The sequence below is a fragment of the Aythya ferina genome (genome assembly GCF_964211825.1).
Source record: "Aythya ferina genome assembly, chromosome: 19".
Classification (NCBI taxonomy): domain Eukaryota; kingdom Metazoa; phylum Chordata; class Aves; order Anseriformes; family Anatidae; genus Aythya; species Aythya ferina.
The window spans coordinates 9,879,498-9,900,956 of NC_140309.1; the positions used below are offsets into that span (position 1 = coordinate 9,879,498).

At 50.0% G+C, this 21,459-nt stretch overlaps 1 protein-coding gene across 2 annotated transcripts in view; it reads left to right on the plus strand.

The window, feature by feature from the left end:
• The window catches only part of YPEL2 (yippee like 2), a 30,589-nt gene extending 11,442 nt beyond the window's left edge, over positions 1–19,147 (plus strand). For both annotated transcript variants that reach the window (XM_084493466.1, XM_084493467.1), the window contains exons 3-5: positions 11,942–11,985; positions 12,756–12,864; positions 14,120–19,147. In XM_084493466.1, coding sequence (XP_084349592.1) covers positions 11,942–11,985; positions 12,756–12,864; positions 14,120–14,209 — 243 coding nt within the window. In that variant the 3' untranslated portion in view covers positions 14,210–19,147. The remainder of the gene's footprint in view (positions 1–11,941; positions 11,986–12,755; positions 12,865–14,119) is intronic.
• Positions 19,148–21,459: the final 2,312 nt, after the last annotated feature.

The following is a 21,459-nucleotide window of genomic DNA, read 5'->3' on the forward strand; positions in this document are numbered from 1 at the left end:
TCTCCATGCCAAACAATTGAATTTAAGCGTTCTGTTATGAATAATGCTGGCTGCAGACTGCCACAGTTCGGGGTTTTGCAGCTTCTCTGTAGACAGGCTTCCTCTTAGGCTATTGCTTCTGAGTCATTGTGGGCCTCTTGGGGGCTCCTCGCTCCGGTACAGCGGCTGCTATGCTCAGCAGAGCTGGCCTTGAGGGCTATAAAGCCTCCAGCTTTTAAAGGGGAGGAGGCTGTACATTTCCTCAGCAGAAGGAGGTTTTGAAATGTAAATGTCCACAGCAGAGCAGACCGGTCTGTGCCCGGGTCTGGGCACCGAACCCATTCAGCCTCTCAGCCCGGCTGCGTGCCTTTAGGTGCCTGCTCCTGTGCTCGGGTCTGTTACCTGTAAAAAGGGGGTGGTCACTGCCCTGGCTCTCCCCTGGGAGAGGTGTTGCAAACTGGGTTTTGTGTTGGGACCCAGGAGGTACTTTATTGCCTAAAGAAGATATTTCACTTTGTCCTCATCATAGATCAGAATCTGAGCTCTGCTCTTTTAACCATGGCTGGTCCCAAAGCAGAGAAAACACGTGGCTGCGCGTGCCCGCTGGTTGCACCTTTGACACATTTTCCCCTCCTTGTGCCACGTCTGTGCCCCCTCTGGTCCTTTGTGCAACCTCTGGTCCTTCGTGCCACGCAGCTTTGCAGGTGAGTAGCTTGCAGCCGGGCAGTGCCAGCACGCCGTGCTGCTCGGAACTGGAGTTCCTGGCCATCGAGGTGTGCAGCGACTGCCCAGGAGTGCTGACTGCTAAAACACGGACGCAGGAGGGAAGATCCAAAGGCACGGACTGAAGCTGTGTGTCTTGAAGTATGGAAGTCAGAACTGCAGTGTGCTGGGGTGCTCGTGTTGATCCTTCGAAGGGTTTGTTGTGGGCTGCGGTGTAAATTTTTGATGGTGCTGGGACCGCTTTGCTGCTGAGCATTAGTGGGTCATGCAGTTTGAGTCCAAAGGGTTTGGGGTTTTAGGTTTTATTTCTCACAGTTATAAACCTTAATAAAAAAATACGTTCTTTGTATAATTGAAAACTTTATAAGAATAATTGTGCAATCACAATTTGTACAACAGGCTATTAAACTGAGAACAGAAGGGCAGTCCCTGCCTCAAGGGGTTTCCAATGTGTGCAGAAACTTTCCCAGGCAAACTGAAATAGTCATCTTTTTATCTGTTTGAGTTAGGATTTAAACATCTCCCCGAGGCCTTCTGCAGCTCTTTCATCACAGGCTTCTATTAGCATCTGAGAACCAGGCAGTGGAATTGCCGCGCTTGTTTTCCATATGGAAATGTAACAGACTGAAGGAAGGAACAGGCACCGTGAGGACTGAGTAGGGAATGGGAGATTATTTCAAACCAGAGCGTTTCTCAGTCTGCAGTGCATCCCATCTTGAACCTGACTATGTCACTTGATTCAAAACAGCCCAAATGACACCATGGTTGGAAACGCTCCCCAGAAAACAGGCTTTTATGTAACAGCAGGGTGTTGGTGTTTTGGCTTGAAGGAATTAATTCCTATATTCATTTTGCCCCAAGTCGTACAGAGACCACATGAGAGCTGTGCTGCTTGGCGTGCCACGAGCTTTTAGCTCCTCGGGACACGCACACATTGCAGCACTGGCTCACGCCGTTGGCCGATGCGCTCTCTGGAGCTGAATCCCAGCATTGTTCCGTGTCAGCCTATACTTTATTTCTTCTTCTCTGCATCTCCCCTCTTAGCCCTTCAGCACCAGCGTTAACTCACTCTGACTTCAGTGTTTTGCCGTGACTGGGTATCAGAAGCTCTTTGACAAATCCGCTTTGGCAGGACAGTTTGACAGTTTTTGCTTTCTTCTCTTCTTTAGGAAAACCTCGTGCATTAACATGGGTGGAAGGGTTCTCAATAAGCCATCGCTATTTAAAGAAAATAATCGATGCCGATGCTTTTAAGAAAAGCTGAAGCTGTTACACGAAGCCGGTTACCAAAATGTTGCCTGCTTTCTTGGCCTTTTATCTTCTGCAGCCGAAGGGAGAGAGCGGTTTAGTGTGTCTGATTTGTAATGAGATCCAAATTGTGGGTTGTGTCGTCTGGCCAAGAAAGGTCTGGCTGACTCAGGAAACAGAAGGTGATCAGATAGATGGGTGGGGTGAGTAACTACTTTTCATTTATATGTTCCTTCGGTGTCTGGGCTAGCGGGAGCGGAGGTTCTTGTTCCCTCGTAGCAAAGTATCACTTAAATGCGTGCCAAATTTAGTACATGCTCTTGTTTCATTGCTTTTTCCAACGCCTAAATGGACTGAGACTCGTGGAACTCAACCCAGCGCTGTAACAGATTCCTGTGCTTTGTTCCCCCCTTTCTCCACCTGGACAGCTGAACTGCTGCTGTTTTCTCCCGTCTGTTTGGGAGATGCAGCTCTGGAGCAGGTACCGTCTGCTTTTATTAATTACTACAGGGTGTCTAATCCCCTTTGGCTGTACCCTGGAAACAAAAGTATCGTGCCAGGCAGCTGTAGTTAAAAAGTATATTTCAGTGCCTTCCCCTTGCCAGAAAAGAAATGAAAGATACTTGTTACATTTCTCTTTCCCAGGCACAGCATCCCATGGTTCTTAGAAGCTTTAAGAAAAACACACATTCCATAATCAATGGTGGCAAAACCTCCCTGGAAAGGAGATGGGGGGCTTCTCTTGAGAAGTGTGCCTGCTGCCTCGCTTTCTAGTGCAGGGCCTGGGGGAACAGCGAGCAAAACAGACATTCAGCAGTGTGAACAGCAGTTCCTCTCTGGCTCGGAGTAGATGTGATGCTGGTTTCTACCTGATCTGGGCTTTTTGCTTTCTTTGTCAGTCTTGGAACGTATGAATTTATATGTACCTCGTGTCCAGTGGGGAAGGATGGGAACGAGCAGAAAGACGCAGGCCAGATGCAGCCACGTTGGTGTCTTGGTTGCTGCCTTTTTTTGCTGCCTTTTTTTGCCATGCGAGAAGTAAATCCAGCAGAAATGTCCCTGATTATGGAAGTATGTAGGGAATGTCTTGTGGGCGTCCTGCAGTTTCTTTTTCCATGAATTACTGTGATCCAAGTGCTAAACATTATGCAGCCATATATCCTCTGAAGTTAGCCTAAGGCTTGCCTAAGAAGTTTAATGTTTTCCTTTGATGTCTGCTCAGGACCCTTACTGAACACGAATGCGAAATCTTTCAACACAAAAGGCTGCAGTTCCTCCAGCCCCGAGAATTTAGAAAAGAAAGAGAACTTGTGTGTGCCTGACTTTCTTGACTGGGGCTGGATTGTTAGCGAGGGATCACTTACAAGCCCTTTTCTGTCTTTTGAGGCAGGAGTCGCAAGGCTTAGAAGCAAACCTCGCTCCCAGCCGTTGAGATTCCTGCACCTTTTGCATCCCTGGCCAGCAGGCTGCTGGAGCCTGAGCTCCTTGGTACGGCAGCCTCCTGGTGATCCTTACGGCGTGCTGAAAGCAGCAAACGTTGCTCCATCTTCCCACTGAAGGATCATAGGAGAATTTGAAACTTCAGTGCCAGCTTTCAGATAAGCTGTGGATGAATTCTGCTGCTTGAGAGCATTACTGCACACCTGACGTAGCAGTTGCTGGGCTTTTCTTTTTTCTTTCCCCCTTTGAGTATTTGAAGAAGTCAGCGCGTGTTCCCACTACCTCGCCTCTCAAGAACCATTCAGCAGTGCTGCCAAGCCCGTGTTTTACGTCAGTTCACCTTGAAGACATGAAGTTACTTGCTGGGGAGGGAAGGGGGGCAGGCACACAAGCTAAAGGACTAACCTAAAATTGGGATGTGGCTGTTTGGAAACTGCTTTAATGGAAAAAGAGGTACTTGGTGCGTGGCCAAGACGAGTCAAGTGAAAATCCTACGTTTCTGTCATAGGGGAAAAACTGAACAGGGGGATAAGGTATTCTCTTCTCAGGGGTGAAGTTCTTACCGTTTTGTGTTTCTTCTTGCTTTTAAAGCAGGTCTTGTTTCTTCCCAAATGTGAATTTAAGCTCCCGGCTTCACACTAATGAACCCCTAAGTCCAGGAGGAGCTATCACGTCTGACCTCTCCTAGAGCATGGGCCAGTGAATTTCGTCAGGCTTGCAGCATGTCTCGCAGAAAAAGCAGTTAGTCTTGGTTTGAAGGCTTCAGGAAGGAAAATTCACTGCTCCCCTCGGTCACTTTTTCCAGTGGTTACTCATCCTTACTACTAAAAATTGGCGACACTGGATTTAGATTTGTCTGGCTTGCGCTTCCAGTTGGTGGTCATTCTTTTTTATTTTTCTAATAGATCTCTGGTCCCTACTATTTCTTGCTGGGGAAGTTAATGGTGTACGGTAACCAAGGGCACTCCTGATCACTTTTCTGATAAGCTAAACGGATTCAGTTTTGTCTGTCACGGTAAGATGTTATTTTTTCCAGTTCTGTATCATTCTTGTGGTTCTTTTCGACATTTCTAGCGTTTCGACATCCTTTTAGGAATGGAAACAGGGCTGGTCTCATTGTTCCAGCCTCAGCAGTATGCAGCAGTAATATCTTCACAGCGTATGCATTTCGTAATTGCATTAGTCTTACTGGCTCAGCACTGCACACTCAGCTTCTGCTCATTTATTTTGCTATTAGCTCCTTAGGCACCGGCTTTATCAATTTTACGCACATCTCTAGCAGCTGTCCAGTGGCTTTTGCATCCTGTTTTTCAGCTCTTGTTCCATAATGAATCGTCTTTCAGATATTATTTGGAGCTTTGTTCTTAGCTGCAAGTATCGCTAGGGTTCAAGGAGGGGTTTTTGGCCTTTTTTAGCTTCCCAATTTTGCTGCTGTGATGAACTTTTAGTAAGGCACCTCATCGTTCTTGATTTCCACGAAGCTTAAAATTAAACTCTAGTTCTCAGTAGAACAATGTGATAGCAGAGATGTTAAATGGGAGCCTTTTCCTTCAGTGTCTGACCCAACAGGGCAGAGATGAGCTCTGGCACCCAAGTTCCTCCCCAGGAGACCATCACGGACAGGTCACAGGCTGCTGGCCTGAGCTGGAGCAGGGCCCCGGGGCTCAGCAGCTCTGGGAAGCCTTTATGGGAAAGACAGAGAAGAAACCGAAGTGCCTTTTGCTGGAAAAAGTTGGAGTATGAAATCTGAGCTGCATAAGGACTATTTGTAGTACCTGTTCCGTAGTGCAGCCACCTGAATGAGATCTTTCTGTCCTGGGTAATTGCCTCCTCTGAGGTTTATCCTACGAGGCACGGTGCTCGCTCAGTTCCTGCCGGCCTTCGTGGGATCTGAGGGCAGCCAGGATCGGGCCTCTTATTTAGTCAGGATGTGGTTGTTTAGCAGAAAGAGCCCAAGGAAATTTGTACCTCCTTGTATAATTGTGTTTATGCAGCAATTAATTGCTATGTGATTTCTAAAATACTTCATTCTGGTCCCAGGAAAAACAAAAAAAGGGAAAAAGGTAATAATTCAAAATGGTTTAGAATTCCCTGTCAGGGAGGATAAAAATGGATTTTCAAATCCATCACTTTATGGAAATAACTCTCCCTCTTCCTCTCCCTTAAAATTGATGACCTGAGCATAAATAAAATATTGTTCCCATTTGTTACCCAGGGAGCTGCCAGGGCCGAAGGACATTGAATCACCAGGGCTTTTGCTGCATCTGCTGCAGATCCTGAACGACTGGAGCACGGAGTTGATCAGGTCTGAGCCTTCCCGGCTTCCTTGGCCGTTTTTGGTTGTCGGCCCTTGGAATTGGAAGAGGAGGAAGTTTTAGCAGGCCCACACAGGTCACAGCTGAGGTGTCCAGGAAGGCCTGGCAGGTCTGAGCTGGGACCCAACCGCACGTGAGTGCAGGGGGTGGATTGATGGGAAGGTAACTCCATCCAGGTGAGCCTTCCCAGCAGTGAGGTGTGCGTCTGCTCATCTGCACAGCAGCAGATCTGGCCTGGGGGAGCAAGGAGCTGCTGCCCTGCGTGTCCCCCTGCAGATGTGGCTCTTGCTGAGAAGCCAGCGTGAGCTCAGCAGCTGCATTAATGGGACGCAGGGATCCACTGAGACAGGGCGGTCGCCGTTACGCTCCTAATTAAGTGTTGCATTAGCAGTTTCCATCTTCCATCCCAGCTCTGTCGTGTGCTTAGCTCTAAAACCCACGCAGTAGCAATAATTAATGTGGGGAAAAAATGGGCATTGCTTCCTCCCTGCTGCTCCTTCTCCAAATGACTTGGTTGTTGGGTGATGGAGCCAGCACCAACCTGCCGCAGGGAGTTACAGCTCCCGCCCTAGCAAGTGTAGATGCTCCAGAATGAAACCATTTTTCATCTTTCTGTATCCAGAAAGAGAAAGCTGGGCTTCGTTTTCATCTTCTGTATTTTTTTTCCCCAGCGAATAATAAAGTTCTGCTCTCCCTGTTGCACTTCCTACGTACCAAAACGTGAAGGGTTGCGTTCGATGGCTGTCGCTGGGGACTGCAGTGCCAGAGCTTTCCCTTTGCAGAGGGGAGCTCGAGAGCAGAGAAGGAGCAATTGCTCCCCGCTCTCATGGGGCTGCGCGTGCTTCTTCTCCCACATCTATAACCCCTGCTCGGGTTGCAGAGAGGGACATCTCTCTCCTGAAGCTGCTCTGGTTCTGTGTGCTCCCCTAAATATAAAAGCAAACACTGTGGGAAAGGAAGCAGAAAGTATTCCCATCGCTTTCCATTCTGAAGTCAAGTTTTGAAGTGCTGCAGCAGCAAGCAGAGGCCATCAAAAACTGCATGAGAACGCACAAAAGGCTAAGTTTTATAGAAGTAATAAATTCAGTGTACTTTTTATTTGCCTTCTGTTGTTTGTGCCTTTAGCATTCACATTTTGAAATTGCACTTTGAAGTCTGTGGGCTAGAAACACATTTAAAAATAAATAAAAGCAGAATCCAGGAGGCACAGAGAGGGCTCACGATACCTCTGGGCCGTAGCAGCTTGTGTCTGAGCTGAGTCAGGGGCTGCAGGGGAGCCTGCCAGGCGTGTTGGAGGCAGGAGGGGACAGAGGAGTTTGCAAATACTTCTCTGAATCTTGAAATGCCTCGCAGAACTTTGTTCAGGCTTTAGCTTAGCAGACTGATGGCTTAAATTGGCGTTGTACTTGAGGAAAAAACTCAAACCTGGCCATTTGTCTTTCCTTAAATCCTGGTTTTCGTTACCGCAAAGCCCCAGAAGGGATCTCTCCTTTCCTCTGCAGCTTCAATGGAAAATTTCCCTTTGAACGAAGTCTCTTGCTCTCCCCCTGGTAATAATGGACGGTCGGGCTGACACATGAATTAATAACTGGGAACGTGCTCCTGAATCCTCACCCACTTAAATCACCTCGCACAGCCTGCCTGGGAGCAAGGCAGCCCCGCTGGAGCACTGCTGTCACCTTCGTGGCGTGCTGACGTGTGTTGGAGAGCTCTTCCCATGGGCAGCACGGTGACGTTTCGTGGCAGAGGGTGTCTGCAGGGTGCTGGGGGGGTTCCAGCTTCTCGAGCAGCTCTGGGGCTGTGGCCGTAGCACTGCAGAGCTGCTCCAAGCCTTCTCCTGCAGTTCTCGGTGCTGCTGGGCGTCTGGTGAGCAGCGCTGGCTTTTCTTAGCTCCATCTCCTAGAAACACGGAAAGATGAGAGAATCACACCCCAAAAAATAGGTTTGCTGCTTAGATTTGCCTGAAGGTGAAGCTGTGCAGAGCATTGTGAGGATGGGGAGGCTGGCGTAGCACGGCTTCAAAGCACAGCGGAGGGCCTGGAGGAGGTCTGACCGAGGCTTCAGCTGGTGGTGATGGCACGGTCCCCTCTTCTTCTGGTTTTCTTCTTCGTGGAGGATCGTTTCTGGAGAAGCAGGCGGTGTGCATGCACTGCTCAGGACCACGTCTGCGCTGGATGCGATCGGCTTCGCAGCACGGAGCGGTTCCTGCGCTGCCGGCGGGTCGAGGCTCTCCTGTGCACGCTGCAGGAATTTCAGAAAGCTGCCACAACAGCAGGGCCGGGGCATGAGGTTCTTCAGTCGCTGGTCAGCGGCTCCAGCACGCTGCCCAGGCTGTGCAGCAGTTTCCTTCTTCCAGCCTGCAGAACCCAGGGCACAGCACGAAGCTGCTGGGACGTGGCTGCTCCTAGGACACGCCACGGTGAGCTCGCCGCTCCGCACTCATCCATCATACCGCGCGGGCTGACGGTGGATAAGGCCGTGCTGAACTAATTGAATTACTTCAGAGATGAGTTGGGTCTGCTAATTCCGTATCGACGTTGGGCTTTCCATAGCATTAAGGACCCGTGTTAGAGCTCAATTAAAGCTTGGAAAGGCAGCTGGAGCAGGGGAAGGGCACGTCTGCGCCCGGGTGGAGCAGTGGAAACAGTTCCCTTGGCGCAGGTCATAGCTGGCATAATCAGAGCAAGATGAGCTCGCTTAAATCTGATCATTGACTGCCCCTTCCCTGGGGACAGCAGGAATTACCGACCCCCGAGGAGCTCTGGAGCCTGCGTGGGTACAGGGACCGACGAATTGAGCTCGTGCTCCTCTGGGAAATACCATCGGGTGTGCTGCTGCTGGGCGTGGTGGTTGCTATAAACACGCTGCAAGACTTTTTTTTTTTAAATCAGAATCATTTTACTTGGGGTAGCAGCTGACAGGAATTGGGATTAAGTGCCGGAGAGAGTGGGAGACATGCGAGGAAGGTTGTCTGCTGGTGGTTTGGGGCACGACATCGCCCTGTGCCCGCTGTGTGGCCGAGCGCTGCAGCAGCCGGTGCCTGCGCCGTGTTCTGCAGCACCCAACATGGTTTAAGACCCAGCTGTGTTGCTTTTTTTTTAATCCTGACAACGTAAACAGGAATTGCCAGGTTTAAAGACCGCAGTTTCCTTGGTGTTGGAGCTTTGCTGAGTTTCCCACCCTTATTTCCTCGTGCTCCGAGAGCCTGTGGTTTGGAGCACGTCTTCGTAGCAGACTCGCCTGCGTTCTGGGTGAGCTGCCGTCGTGCTTTGGGTGTACCCAAAGGTCTCCTCCCCATGTTCAAACTGTGTTTTATGAGAACAGAAATGTCGTGCTCAGAAGTTCAAGGTCTAAAGCAGCAGGACCGAGTCATACACCGAGGTGGGAAGGAAGCGGTAACAGAGCTCTGGATGCATCCTTGCATGGACTGATTGCCCAGACGTCAGGGACTCTGAAGCCCGGGAGCTGGTGATGTTGCTCAGGGGTTGCTGTGCCCCGATGGGGACATCCCGAGCACAGGGATGGCCCTTAACCGAGGGGTTTGGATGGCTGTACCTTTCCTGGTGCTGTTGGCATCGCCCAGGACGTGCCAACTGCTGCTGAGCCCGGGCAGAGCCTCCAGGCTCTCGGTCCCCGTTGGTGTTCTCGCAGCGAGGATTATTTGTAGCTCTCACCAGTGCAGCTCGGAGGGGCACGCTGCGTTCCTTCTTCCCTCTCTGGGACCAGTTGCTGTTTCATTTTTGTTTTATTACCCTGGTAAGAGGCTGCCAGCTGGATGTAGGTAAGCGGCAGCGTTCTGCAGAGGAACATCAGTGCGGAGCCATTTCGTCCTGGCAGCGGCTGCCTGCTTTTCCAGATGATTCCAGCCAGCTCTTTTTGTGTTCGGCCTATTGTCGAATGCCATCACAAAGACTTGGGATATTAATCCTGTCATCTGCTCGCTCCGTGGAACTGCTGAGTGGGCCGCAGGCTGAATGGGGAGCTGCAGGTACTGGGGGAACGGGGACGGCGCGTGGGGCTCAGCCCCCCCTCTGCGTCTCCAGAAGCAGGAACACAAGGCTCAGAGGTGTGCTTTCACAGATCCTGTATGCAACCAGCATGGCTGAGGGGCTCTGAGTAAATAAATTGGGTGGTAGGAGCTTGTTCATCCACAGCAGCCACCAAAGGCACCTTAACGTGCAGCTTCTGCCGTAAGGAGATGCAGCTTGGCAGGGGAGGATCCGCAGCCAAATGGCTGGCTCCAGGCTCGTGGTTCCCACCTGGGTGCTCAGAGCAGTGCTCCTCCAGCCCTGCAGCTCCTCATGGAGGAGCAGGAAGAGGTTTGAGTGCGAGCACTCGGGAGGAGTAAGCTGCTGTGTGTGGCGCATCCCCGAAGCTTGCATTGTGTTTGAGAAGGCTCAGGGAGGATGGGGAGGGAGTCTTGTTGCTGGCATGTACCGCTGTGTTTCCAGCCAGGCATTCAGCACCAGCAGTGCAGAGAAAAATATGTGCTTGGGCTTTCAGCGGGAAACAACAAAAAAATGCTTTCCGTTTCTTTCAGCTGGAAAGTGGTGCCAGGAGCTGCTGCTTCAGAGAGTCTGAAGTCGGTATTTGAATGCGCGCGTGCACCTCTGTGCATCAAAAACAATGCACAAATAAAACACAGGGCACAGGAGGCAGGGCTGCTGCTGGCTGTCACTGCTCAGGGAACACAGAGGTGCTGTGGAAATCTTCCTGTGTGCATCTTTGAGACAAAACCAAAAAAACAACAGCGTAAAAGGACATTTGCTCGTGTAAAAAGGGATCTGTTCCTCCTGGTTTCAAAGCGCCCATTGCAGCATGTGCCGGTTTTTCTGGAGTCCCAGCAGAGAAGGAACACCTCCAGAAAACGCTGAGGGTACACCACCGAGGTACACCCTGCCTGTGCTGTGTTTACCAAGATGCTGTCAGCTGGGGCCTGCGGACAGCAGATGCGTTAGTGAAGCTGAGGTGGCTGCCAGACCTTCCTCGCTTCTTTTTTGTGATTTGCCAAACCCTCAGCTGGCTGCAGGGTGGGTATTGAGGCAGGCAGCAGCTCTGAAAGCTGAGCAGTGGCGTGTTGAGAAGTCCTGCTGGGGCAGCAGATAACCAGTGTGATTTTTTTGTTGTGCTGTGACCGCCCTTAGGTGCCCAAAAGCCCTGGCTTGAGCTGGAGGGAAGGGCACGGATGCTGCTGCCCCCTGGGAGCATCCAGGGAGCCCCAGACACAAAGCTGCTGGGTTTGGTTTTGTTGTTTATTGAAGACAGGCCTTTGTGCAGCAGTAATGGAAAATCCTATTTCTGTACCAAGAAAAGCTTCGCTCCCATGGTTGTTGTTACTGGCAGGCGCAGTCCCTTTGGTGTTTATGGAAAAGGATTTACTGGGGAGGCCTGGATGGCGAGCAGGCTCCATCTGCTTTCATTCTACCCCCGGTGCCTCCCCCCGTGCCCCCCACATCCCCTCCTTCCAGGCTCGGCCCCCTCCTGCAGCGGGCAGTGCCGGTGCCCCCGCTGTTGCCCTGTTTGCTCTGTAGCAGGGCAGGGCCCTGCCTGGTCCCTTTCTCCTGCCCTGGGGGGGCTCAGCCCTGTGCTGTTCCCCCCAGCAGCACAGTCTGGGCACTGCAGGAGGGTTAAAGGGAGCTGCTTTAATGCGTGTAATTACACAGACGTGCTCAAGACGTGTCCTACTGAATTCCTGCCCCAGTGACGAGGTGTTCCTTAGGATGCTGCCTCAGTTGGGGTGGATCCCGATCTCGCAGCGGGGTTCAGTGCACACTCACAGTCTTCCTAAGGGTACCTCGCCTGCCATCGAGCCCCACGGCAGTGCTTCAAACTGAAAACGTGAGCGTGCTGTTGTTTGGAAGAGGGTGAAATTGATATTTGGCAGCGAGGCCGCGCTGGGTAAGGATGAGGCAGGAGTGTGAAATTTGTAAATGGAACTGGAAGGGGGAACGTAGACATTGCTGGCGTGTAAGAGGGCAAAAAGCTTGACTTCTTAACTTGAAAGCACGCAGGGCTTGCACAGCGCTGTAAATGCTGCAGCCGTTCCATTTCCATGCTCAGGGCAAGCCCTCTGCCAGCCGGCTCTCGTTTGGCTCTCGGGGTTCCCATCCTGAAGCCCGTACCGACGTGGGTTTCAGGCCCTGACCGCCTGAGGTCATTAATGCAGCTGCTGAGAGTAGCTCCTGCTTTAGCCTTAGTCCTGGCAGCTGGCTGAATTTTGTTTTCTTGCCTTTCAGTCCTTCCAAGGAAGCCAAGGACGAGCGTACCTCTTCAATTCAGTGTGAGTACCGCTCCATGGGGTCACCTCCGCGTCTCTCGGGGTGGATTTAAGAAAACCCTCGTGAAGACGTACAGAAAACCGTTGTTTTAGGAAACCTCTAAGATTTGGGAGCTTGCTGGAAGTGGTTGGAGAAGGAGGCAAGAAACAGCACTGATTCATGTTTGATTTTATGTTCAAGTTTCAGATAAGCAGCTAGGAAGAGGTGGTTTTTTCATCATCAGATTGAGGAATTAGAGCTAACATGACTCATTCTCTTCTTAGAGAACACAGTTGAGCCGAAGAGCCCAGGTTTTATAAATGCAGAGAGTATGTAATATCTGAATGTGAATTTTAGAGCTAGCATAAAAACTGACTATAATTTTCCCAGTCACTGAAAATCGTTTGGGTACGATCACTGCTGGGATGTCTTTCAGAAGAAGTGCTGATTTCAGTTCCATTTCCCCAAGTTCCATTTGGGAAAGTAAACGTTACAATTTTAGCAATTTGAAAATGAAAATCTTTCTCAAGTGCATCATTAGCTCAATTTACTACTGCGTTATTAATCTTCCTTTCATAACTTTGTAGAATTTTCAGTTGAACAAAAACTCCATTTTACCTTTTCATTCTGATCTGGAGCTGCAAGAGGTCTTTGTTTGGGAGCAGCTGCGGGACTCGGTATTCTCAATTTCCTGCTTACGTTCCCAAATACTGCAGTAAAGTTGCCGTCAGCTTCGTTGTAGTGACGTGCAGTGGAAGATGCACTAACAGAGAGCTTCTCTCCTTTCTTCCAGAGTTAACGTGGGCTGTGGCCCCGCAGAGGAGCGGGTGTTATTAACAGGATTACATGCGGTTGCAGACATTTACTGTGAAAACTGCAAAACCACACTGGGTTGGAAATATGTGAGTATCAGTACGGTTTGGTTTTCCTGGGACTGTCTTCCCTCCAGCCCTTTGTGAAGGTGTGCGTGTGGCATAACGTGTCCTGGGGAACAAACGTTGACTTGGGAACCAGAAATGTGGATCCTGGGCTGCAGCCACATCTTCTTGTCCTTTCCACATTCCCATTTTCACTCCTGTCCTTTGTTTGTTTTCTCCATTTAGAGCATGAGCTCTCTGCAGCTATTGTGTTGCCTTACTAAGAGCAGGAACTGCAGGCTTGGTTTTGGTGGGTGTCCCTTGGTGACACACAACATAAAATTCAGTCAGTTTTGTGGTTCATGTTGTCTTTTTTTCCCAGACCCTCTCAGAATAATGGAGTGATCCATCCAGCGCTGGTCCTGTGTCCTTCCCACTGGAAATGCTATTGAACACGACTTGATCTGTTTGCTGTCTCTTGCTCTCTATAAATTCAATTACCTTCAAATAAAGCCTTGTGCTACGTTCTCATTTCTGCTTCAGGAGGCACGCAGCGTACTTGTTTGTCAAAACATTTTGAGCAGTATCTAAACAAAACATTTATTGTGTCTGTGGTCTCTGGACAGAAATACTCTTTAAAAGCCAGTTAAAAGGCTATAAAAAGTACAGCATCAAAAATTGATGCAGTAGGAATCCGTGCAGAAGCACAGCATGGATCTCACAAATGGAGAAGGACACTAAGTATGTAAATGGAGTTTATTGTGGAACAAAACACGGAATTTCATAAACGGAGCGGTGAGCTCAGGTCTCTCCTGCAGCAGAATCACAGCCTCGCTGATGTGTTCCAGGCACGCAAGCAGCACGCCTGAGCAGAGCTGAACTGCCTTGGAGGGGGCAACTGAAAGGCATCAGTGGAGTCCCGTTGGCTTGTTCCCAATGGTGGTGCCTTTACAGCAGGTTTCATCAGGGGAGCTCAGCATTTCCAACAAGCACTAATAAACCCTCAGCTCACCCTAGAGAGAGGCAGGTTTTAATAGTTGAAGGAGCGGTTGCTGTTAGCCTGCAGAAAGCTACACATTTGCATGGTGCCAGTGCCTTTTTTCAGGCTCTGAAGGTAGCCAGAGTGCAGGTTTAAAATTCTTCCCAAAGGAATTTTCATCAATGCCCCCAGGGGGTCCCGCAGCCTGACCTTCACCCAGTGGACAAGTCTCCCTACCAGGCTAGGATTGCACCAGCATCCTGGGATCTGTAACCGTGACTTTACCTTCCATATCGATCTCTTTCTTTCTCCTTTTTTTAGGAACACGCTTTTGAAAGCAGCCAGAAGTATAAAGAAGGCAAATACATCATTGAACTAGCTCACATGATCAAGGATAACGGCTGGGATTGAATGGGAAGAGCCCAGCCCTACCAGCGTGTAAGAGAATGCCATCCAACCGAACATTATATCCAAGAGTGAGAGAGTGACTGAACGCTTGGTTCCATGCATTTAGAGGCTCTGCAATCTGGGAGCATCTTCACACCCTTCTCCATCTTTATTGGTGACTGGCCTCTAAATTTCTGTCTCTCTGTCTCTTTGCTTTGTATCTGTTTGTGAGTTGACCCTGGCTGCTTCTCTCTCTGTTCTGGCGTTGGCTAAGAGAATGCACCGAATGCCCGACAGCCATTCCATGTTGACGAATGCTTACGTACAAACTGAAGTTGGCTCTGTGGTGGCAGGCTAGCAGCAGGTCTCGGTGCGGGAGGAAGACCTGAGTTTTGGGCAGGAGGAGGTGATAGGGGGTGGGGAGTGGGCCCACAGGGAAGTCATCGGGAGCGAAGCTGTAACTTCTCCTTTAAGTCCTGGTTAACCAAGGCTTGAAACTATCTACTTGTCTAAATGGACAGAAAAATACCTCACGGCTGCGTTCTCTCCGAATCGTAAAACCGCTGCTCCGCCGAGGGAGCTTTGGTCTAAGCCGGCTGAGCACAAGTCCTGAGCAGTTACCCTCTGCAGGCTACTTGTGGATCTGTGTTTTGTTTGCCGTTCATGAACTCGTTGTTGGGGGGAGGAAGGCTGGAGAGGTTCCCCGCCTCTCCTTTTCCTCTCTGTTGCAGAGGAGGTAGGCCAAACATCCCAACCGAGCACGGCTGTGGGAGCACCCTCACAGCTGGAGAAACCAAATCCTGACTCTTGAGCCCTTCAGAGAGGAGGAGAAAACCACTTCAGGCATAGGGAGGCTGGAACTGCAGCTCAGAAAATACAACAGGAAAAAAAAAAAAAAGGTGCATGCTAGGCAAGAAAGAAGAAATTAGGTAGGGGAGGATGGGGACAAACGTAGTAAGGCAGGGTACCCCTTGACTTCTGAGCCTCCGCTGAACCTCCTTGGAGGTCTTTTACCAGTGGTTCACAAATGCAAGCAGGAAAATGCTGCTATGAGTATCTTCTTCTTAAATCCCAGGCCCCAGCCATCGGCTCTGCTCTTGGAGCCTGTCAGAGAAATGATGTGAGAGTGGAGAGAGGAGGGAGCAGAGGACCCTGACAGTTGTAGCAGTATTGCACAGGTGGATATTTCAAGCCATGAGGTATCCCCCCCAAAAACCTTCCCCCCTTTTCCCACTCCCAGAAGCCTGTTGGAGGTACAGGGGAGATGGGAAAGAAAAAAGAACTCAAATATCTGCCCCCTGGAGTTGTCTGTGCGTGGAGTTTAAATGGGAGGGGTGGATGTGGATGTGGTAACTGCAAGGGACAAGCCCTTCTTGTTTTATTTTTTTTTTCCTATTAATCAGTGTGGACCTTCCCGAGGTGGCTGGTGGGGAAGGAGCATCGTGTGCGAGAGGGGAGCTGCGTTAGGCATAAGCCAATGTGAAGTTTGCTCTGCAACAGTCCAGCCAGTATCTGGTGCATAACTCAAGACTATTTAACTGAATTAGTTTTATCTCTCTGAGTGAATTTCCTTTTTGTTTGTGGAATTCTTTCAAGTAGGTTAATCCACTGGGGGGAAATCTTTCTTAATCCAGAAGGAAAGAGTATTGTGTGGGGGTTTGTAACTCCTTACGAAACCCAAGCTCCAGCGCTGTAATCTCCTGTCGCTTGCCCCCACCCCCAGGATCTCTGAGCTGGGGATCAGGGCGGAGGGGCTGGCCACAAAATAACTCGCTGTTAAACAAAGGGGATGTGAACAGAGATGCTGCTTGGGATCGGGATCCAACTTCACACATCAGATCCTTGTGCTGAAGCCCAAACCCAAGGGCCCATTGAAGCAGAGGCTGTTTGTTCCCATGAACCTTGTGGCAGGGCGTTGTTACAGCTCGCCGAGGGAAGGCAGCGGAGGTTGGCTGCAGCTCCTGCAGTGGGTGGAAGTAGCTCGCTTTGTGGGCCTTTGGCCTTTCTGTTGTGGCTGTGTAGCTTCAGCTTTCATTTCTGATCGTCTCTGCTTCCATCATCCATGTTCCCGTAAGTGACAAAAATCTTGGAAAAATCAAAACCTGTGCAGTGCCCACTTGCGTGGTGACACTGGCACTGGCCTGATCCCATTTTGCTGTCCTTTGGTGATTGATCCTGGACAATTTATTGGGTCTGGGCTAGCGAGAAGTAATTTGTATTCTTTGAAGAGCTCTTGGTTCCCCCAGACACACAGCGTTTAAAGGGGTCTGTTTGTACCTGGGAGAAGTAAGAGATAACCCCAAATTGTTAATATGAGGTTGAAAAAAAAAACAACAAAACCATGCCCAAGCTCTTGATTTTATGTTGATAAAAACATAAAAACGAAAACACGTAGGCGATAGTGATCACCTATAGCAAAGATCCCAGCTAGAAATGTTTTTGTCCCTATATTTGGGACAAGAAAGGATGATGTTAAACCAGATCAGGCTGTTTTGAACTGTTCACAGGGGTTACACTTTTAATGGCAACCGGTCTCAGCTTGAATATGGCAAGATCTTAATCTGCTTTTAATTGACTTTGTCTCATCAGCATCCACAGATTTACAGTTGCTGAGAATCTGGCCTCAAGTCCTGATGTGAAAAAACCTGTGTGCCTGTGAGCACATACGGCGCAGAGTTATCTCTAGTCCGACTTTCCAGGGAGATAAGAAAAAACTGGCCTGCGAGGCTCGTTTGAGGCTTGTTCTCTGCTGTGCGTCCACCAGCTGTGAAGTCCTTCCTGGGCTGCTCATCCCCTGCCACGTGCTGAGGTAGACACAAGACGATGCAGGGCACTGGTGAGCAGCGGGACGGTGAGGTCTGTGTGCTGGTGGGTGTCACAGCACGGCCCAAATCGCTGCCTTGTAGAGCTGCGTGTTCAGAGCATAACCAAAGACCCTCGCTGTCTGCATCCCCCTGGCGTGTGAGCCAGCTGTAGCCAGGTCCTTCCCATCTGGGTACATCAGGGTGGGACTTTTGTCTCCGAGCTGGAGATGTGGCCACAGAAATCACCTCTTTGGGCACCGAGCACTGGTGGTGCTGCTCCCTGGGGCTCCGAAAACCCCCGGAGCAGCCACTTCTGCCCCAATCCACGTGGCAGCCCCGTCTCTGGCAAGCTGCGAGCGCCCTCGAGTTTACATCACCCCAGGCTACCCCAAAGCTCAGACTTCAGTCAGTTTTAAATTTCTTGTGCTCTGGTGGATTATCTGGCGTGAAATCCTGGTCCCTGTAATAAATATTCAGATGATAATATATACAAAACAGAAAAAAAAAAAAAAAAAGAAAAAAAAAAAAACACATTATCTTGTGAGATATACTTTTGTAAATAATATTTAATTTTTTTAAAAAAATAATATATTTGGTGCTGTTTTCTCAGAGCCCCTCCCTGAGAGCACTTTGTTTGTTGTTTATAGATGATACTGTTTCCTTCTGTATTTGTTGGAAAACATTGTCGAAAGGGAAACAAAAATCACAGTAGATGTCCTCTTGAGTCGATCCCGTTTCCCCCTGGACGTGGCAGGGCTCAGCTCCTGCTGCCACGGGCAGGATGGGGCCTGGCTCCTGGCACCAGCGTCCGGAGTCGCTCGCGTGCCGAAATCCCTTCCTGTCGGTGTCGCGGATCTCCCCTTGCACCAGTATTGGCTGGAGTGAAGTAGACCCCGAGGCGTTAGAAAACAGGAGTGGATATAAGCTGCAGGCTCCAAATCGCTGCTTCCACTCGCTTGGAGGCGGCAGGGATGGAGGGTGGAGATTTCTGATGAGTCATTGTTTTTAAACTAAAACATGAAGTCTTTGGACACGGATCCTGGTTTTCTTTGGGGTTTTTTGTTTGTGTGTTTGTTTGTTTTTAAACCAGGCTGCTACACAACAAATTAGAGTAAAAAGTTTACCTCTCTGGCAGTAAAGTTCTTTTTTGTTGTTGTTTTCCTTTCTGTCTTTGACCTCCCCCCTGCTCCCCGCTCTTTGTTTTTAATTCATTGGGTCTCTTGTTTATCCTGAAGTGGACCAACAGCACAACCACTGGACTGTGTTTTGCTGAGCAAGGAGCTGTTTTCAGTGCTGAATAACTGTTGCACGCTCTCTGATTCTCTGGTTTTGGTGCACACGATTTAAAAATATACAGAAAAAATCCAACAACCTGCAACTGAAATTTGTTGTTCTTGTGATGATCATGTGAGAATTTTCTCTGTATGCATTTTTCTAACTGGTATGTGAGCGTATTAATCATGCATTTCACTGCACTTCCTTGTTTCGGGAGGAGCATCGTGCTTCGGTGTGAACCAGTTCTGGGTGAGCAGATGACCCCAGGCACCGGGGGGCAAGCAGATGTGCAAGAACCGGAGCTCAGCTCAGTGGGAAGGAGCTCTTCTCACCAGGTGAGAGGCCTCAGAAGTTCAATGCTCAGAAACAATAGCGTTAGGCATAGGTTTGGAAGAATCATGTTCAAAAAGAATAAGCAGAAGAGGGGAATAAAATCATACTGAACTCAAAAAAAAGAAATCAACATATTTAAATGCAAGCAGAATGGCATTGTGTGTGGTAAAATCACAAATAAGCTATTCTCATAGTTACGAACTGTATGTATCCTTTGTTTTGTTTCTCGTAAGGAAATGGGAATGCTTTCCCCACTGACAAAACTAAAGGAGAATATTTCCAATACCAGCCTGTCTATTGATGCTCTTGTGTTTACAGATTGTGTATACTTTTATTTCTTTGATCTTATTTTAATTTTATTTTTGGCATATTTCTTCAGGTCATTTGCTTCAGTAATAAATGCAATTGTTTTCAAATAATTGGTTTTCACCTTTTCATGTATTTGTACATTGTATATAGTTCTTCAGTATTAGAGGGAGGCGTATTGTTTGTCATATTTACAATATGTGTTGGTGCTCATTTGAGAAAATAAAATTTTCAAGTACTAAAATGTTTCTTCCATGTTGCTATCTTATTCTTCTTGGCCATGTGCAAGTTCTTAAAGGCCTGGAGGCGGCAAAATTTGGTTGTTAAGAAACGGTACCTTCAGCTTGCAAACAATTTACACTCCAGCATTGGTAAAGCAGTGGTAACGCTGATGTGTTTGGGCATTTTGCTTTAGCAGGAGAGAGCACAGGGGGAGGGTGATCCCTAAATATTGAAACACAGCAATTCCACTGAGTGATGGAGGGAGCTTGTCCATCGTGTGCGTACCTACGGCACTTCCAGGAGTCATCTCTCTTGCCAGACACAGCTGCACCCTGCTGGAGCTCACCTCACCCAGTGGCACTCACGTAACGCCAGGATCACCTCTCTGCGATGGGTGCTGTGAGCAGACCTGTCTGTGGTGCCTTCGCCTCTAAAATCCATGCTAAGCTCCGGTGAGACTGAGAGCAGTGCTTCAGTTCAGGTGGTTCCGAACGGGCACAAAGAGCTCTGCTGGGCTGCTGGGGAAGCCAAAAGGATCTCCCTGGCTCTCTTGTTTCCAGCCTGTTCCAGATGAGTTCCATTACAAGAGCAGCTCAGCAGGTCCCCGTGCCTGGTGCTGCACACAGGTGCCCGGAAACAGGCAGATGGAGGCAGAAATCCTACGGGCAGCACCCACGGGTGGCACGGGGCCACCTCCATTCCCTGAGGCCGCCGCGACCTTTCTGGAGGACGGGCTATAAAGAGAAACGCGGCTCAGCGCGGGCAGCCCCGGTCAGAGCCCGAAGTCACAATGATTTTTTCAGAAGACAATCACGGAGCTATAAATACCGCGGCGCCGGTGGCTTTCAATCCTGGGGCAGGAGCAATCAGATCACGGGGTGGGGTGGCTGCTATCGGGGAACCGCGGCGGGGACACCACGCGTGGCTCCTGCCCTCCTGCTGGGACACGGGTGCTGGAGGGGATGCTGCGGGTGGCAGCCCTGCCATCAGCACACCCCGTCCCCTTTCCTCCTCCTCTCCCTCTCACACTTTATGACCCTCAATGACTTAACCCCTCTTCAGGGTGTGTGTGTCCCCCCATCCCGAGCCCCTTTCACAAAATTTAACTTTCCACCATCGGCCGTGCCCTTGGCTGCTGCTCCCATGGGGCTGACTGCTCCTGCCCCAGCCAGGGCATTTTCGTGCTGACAGGAAGGATTTACAGGAGCGCCTCCAGGCTGCCAAACGCCGGGGATATTTTTACCCAGCTCCAGCCTGGGGAATAAATAGCGGTGAGGCCAAGAGACGCGCCGTGGATGCAGCCTGGCAGCCACCCCCAGAAAGGTTTCCTCGGCCTCTTGCTGCGGGTTTTGGGGCAGGGCAGTGCTGGTGCCCAGCAAGGCCAGGTGGCACCAGCAGCCTTTGCTGGGAGCATCACGGCAGCATCAGCCCCTTGCACCCGCGGCGCTTCGGAGCCGCTCTGAGCAGGCTCCAAAAAATGTTGGCGCTGGTGTTGAGAAAGGGAAGATGTCAAAAGCAGAACGGTGCTGTGAGAAACCACTAAAAGCTGAAATTTTCTTTTTTTTTTTTTTCCCTCTCTCACAGAAAACACTTTGCTTCCTCTGAAATTTTGGGTTCAGCTTAAAATTCCACTGTTTTCGGTACAGAAATAAAAGACAGAGATGTCCCAGAGCGCCCTGTTATGCGTGGCTCAGGCCCCAGGCAGCCACGGTGGGAGCTGCCCCTCGATTTGTTCTCCTTGTATGGAAACTTCTGCTTAGGTGAAGGAAAAAGCTGAGGGAAAAAAATTGAAAAAGGCTTCCCCAGGGGCCCAGCCTCGCCCTGTGGAAACGTGTGCCCTCGGTGAAGAAATTCTGCACAAGTGTTTGGAAGCTTTACAGAAATAACAGAAAAATATAGGAGCGTGCTCTTATATAGCTCTGCTTCCTCATCAGGCTCGGGCTGGTGTTTTCTTTTCCACTCGGACAAGGCTTTTCCCATAATTGTGCTATTTTTGTGAAGGTTTCAGGGCAGAAATCGAGGGCCCCTCCTCGGCGGGCCTGAGGAAGCCCTGAGGAAAGGCAGCTGTGCCCATTGCAGCCTCCCCAGCCCCTCGGTCTGGTGCTTCACGGAGGAATCGGGGCTGCTCGTGCCGGGTGCTGCCGGGCTCTGCACCTCAGGCCCCATCCCAGGAGGGGTTTCGTGGCCTGGCCCAGGCCAGATCCCCTGCCCGGGGCTGTCAGCTTGCTCTGGGGGTTTTTGGGAGCTCTGCTCTTGGGGCTCCTGCCCTGCAGATGGGGCCGTGGTTCCCCTCCTTGCTTCCTCTCCTGTTCCCGGCAGCTTCAGCCAAACTCG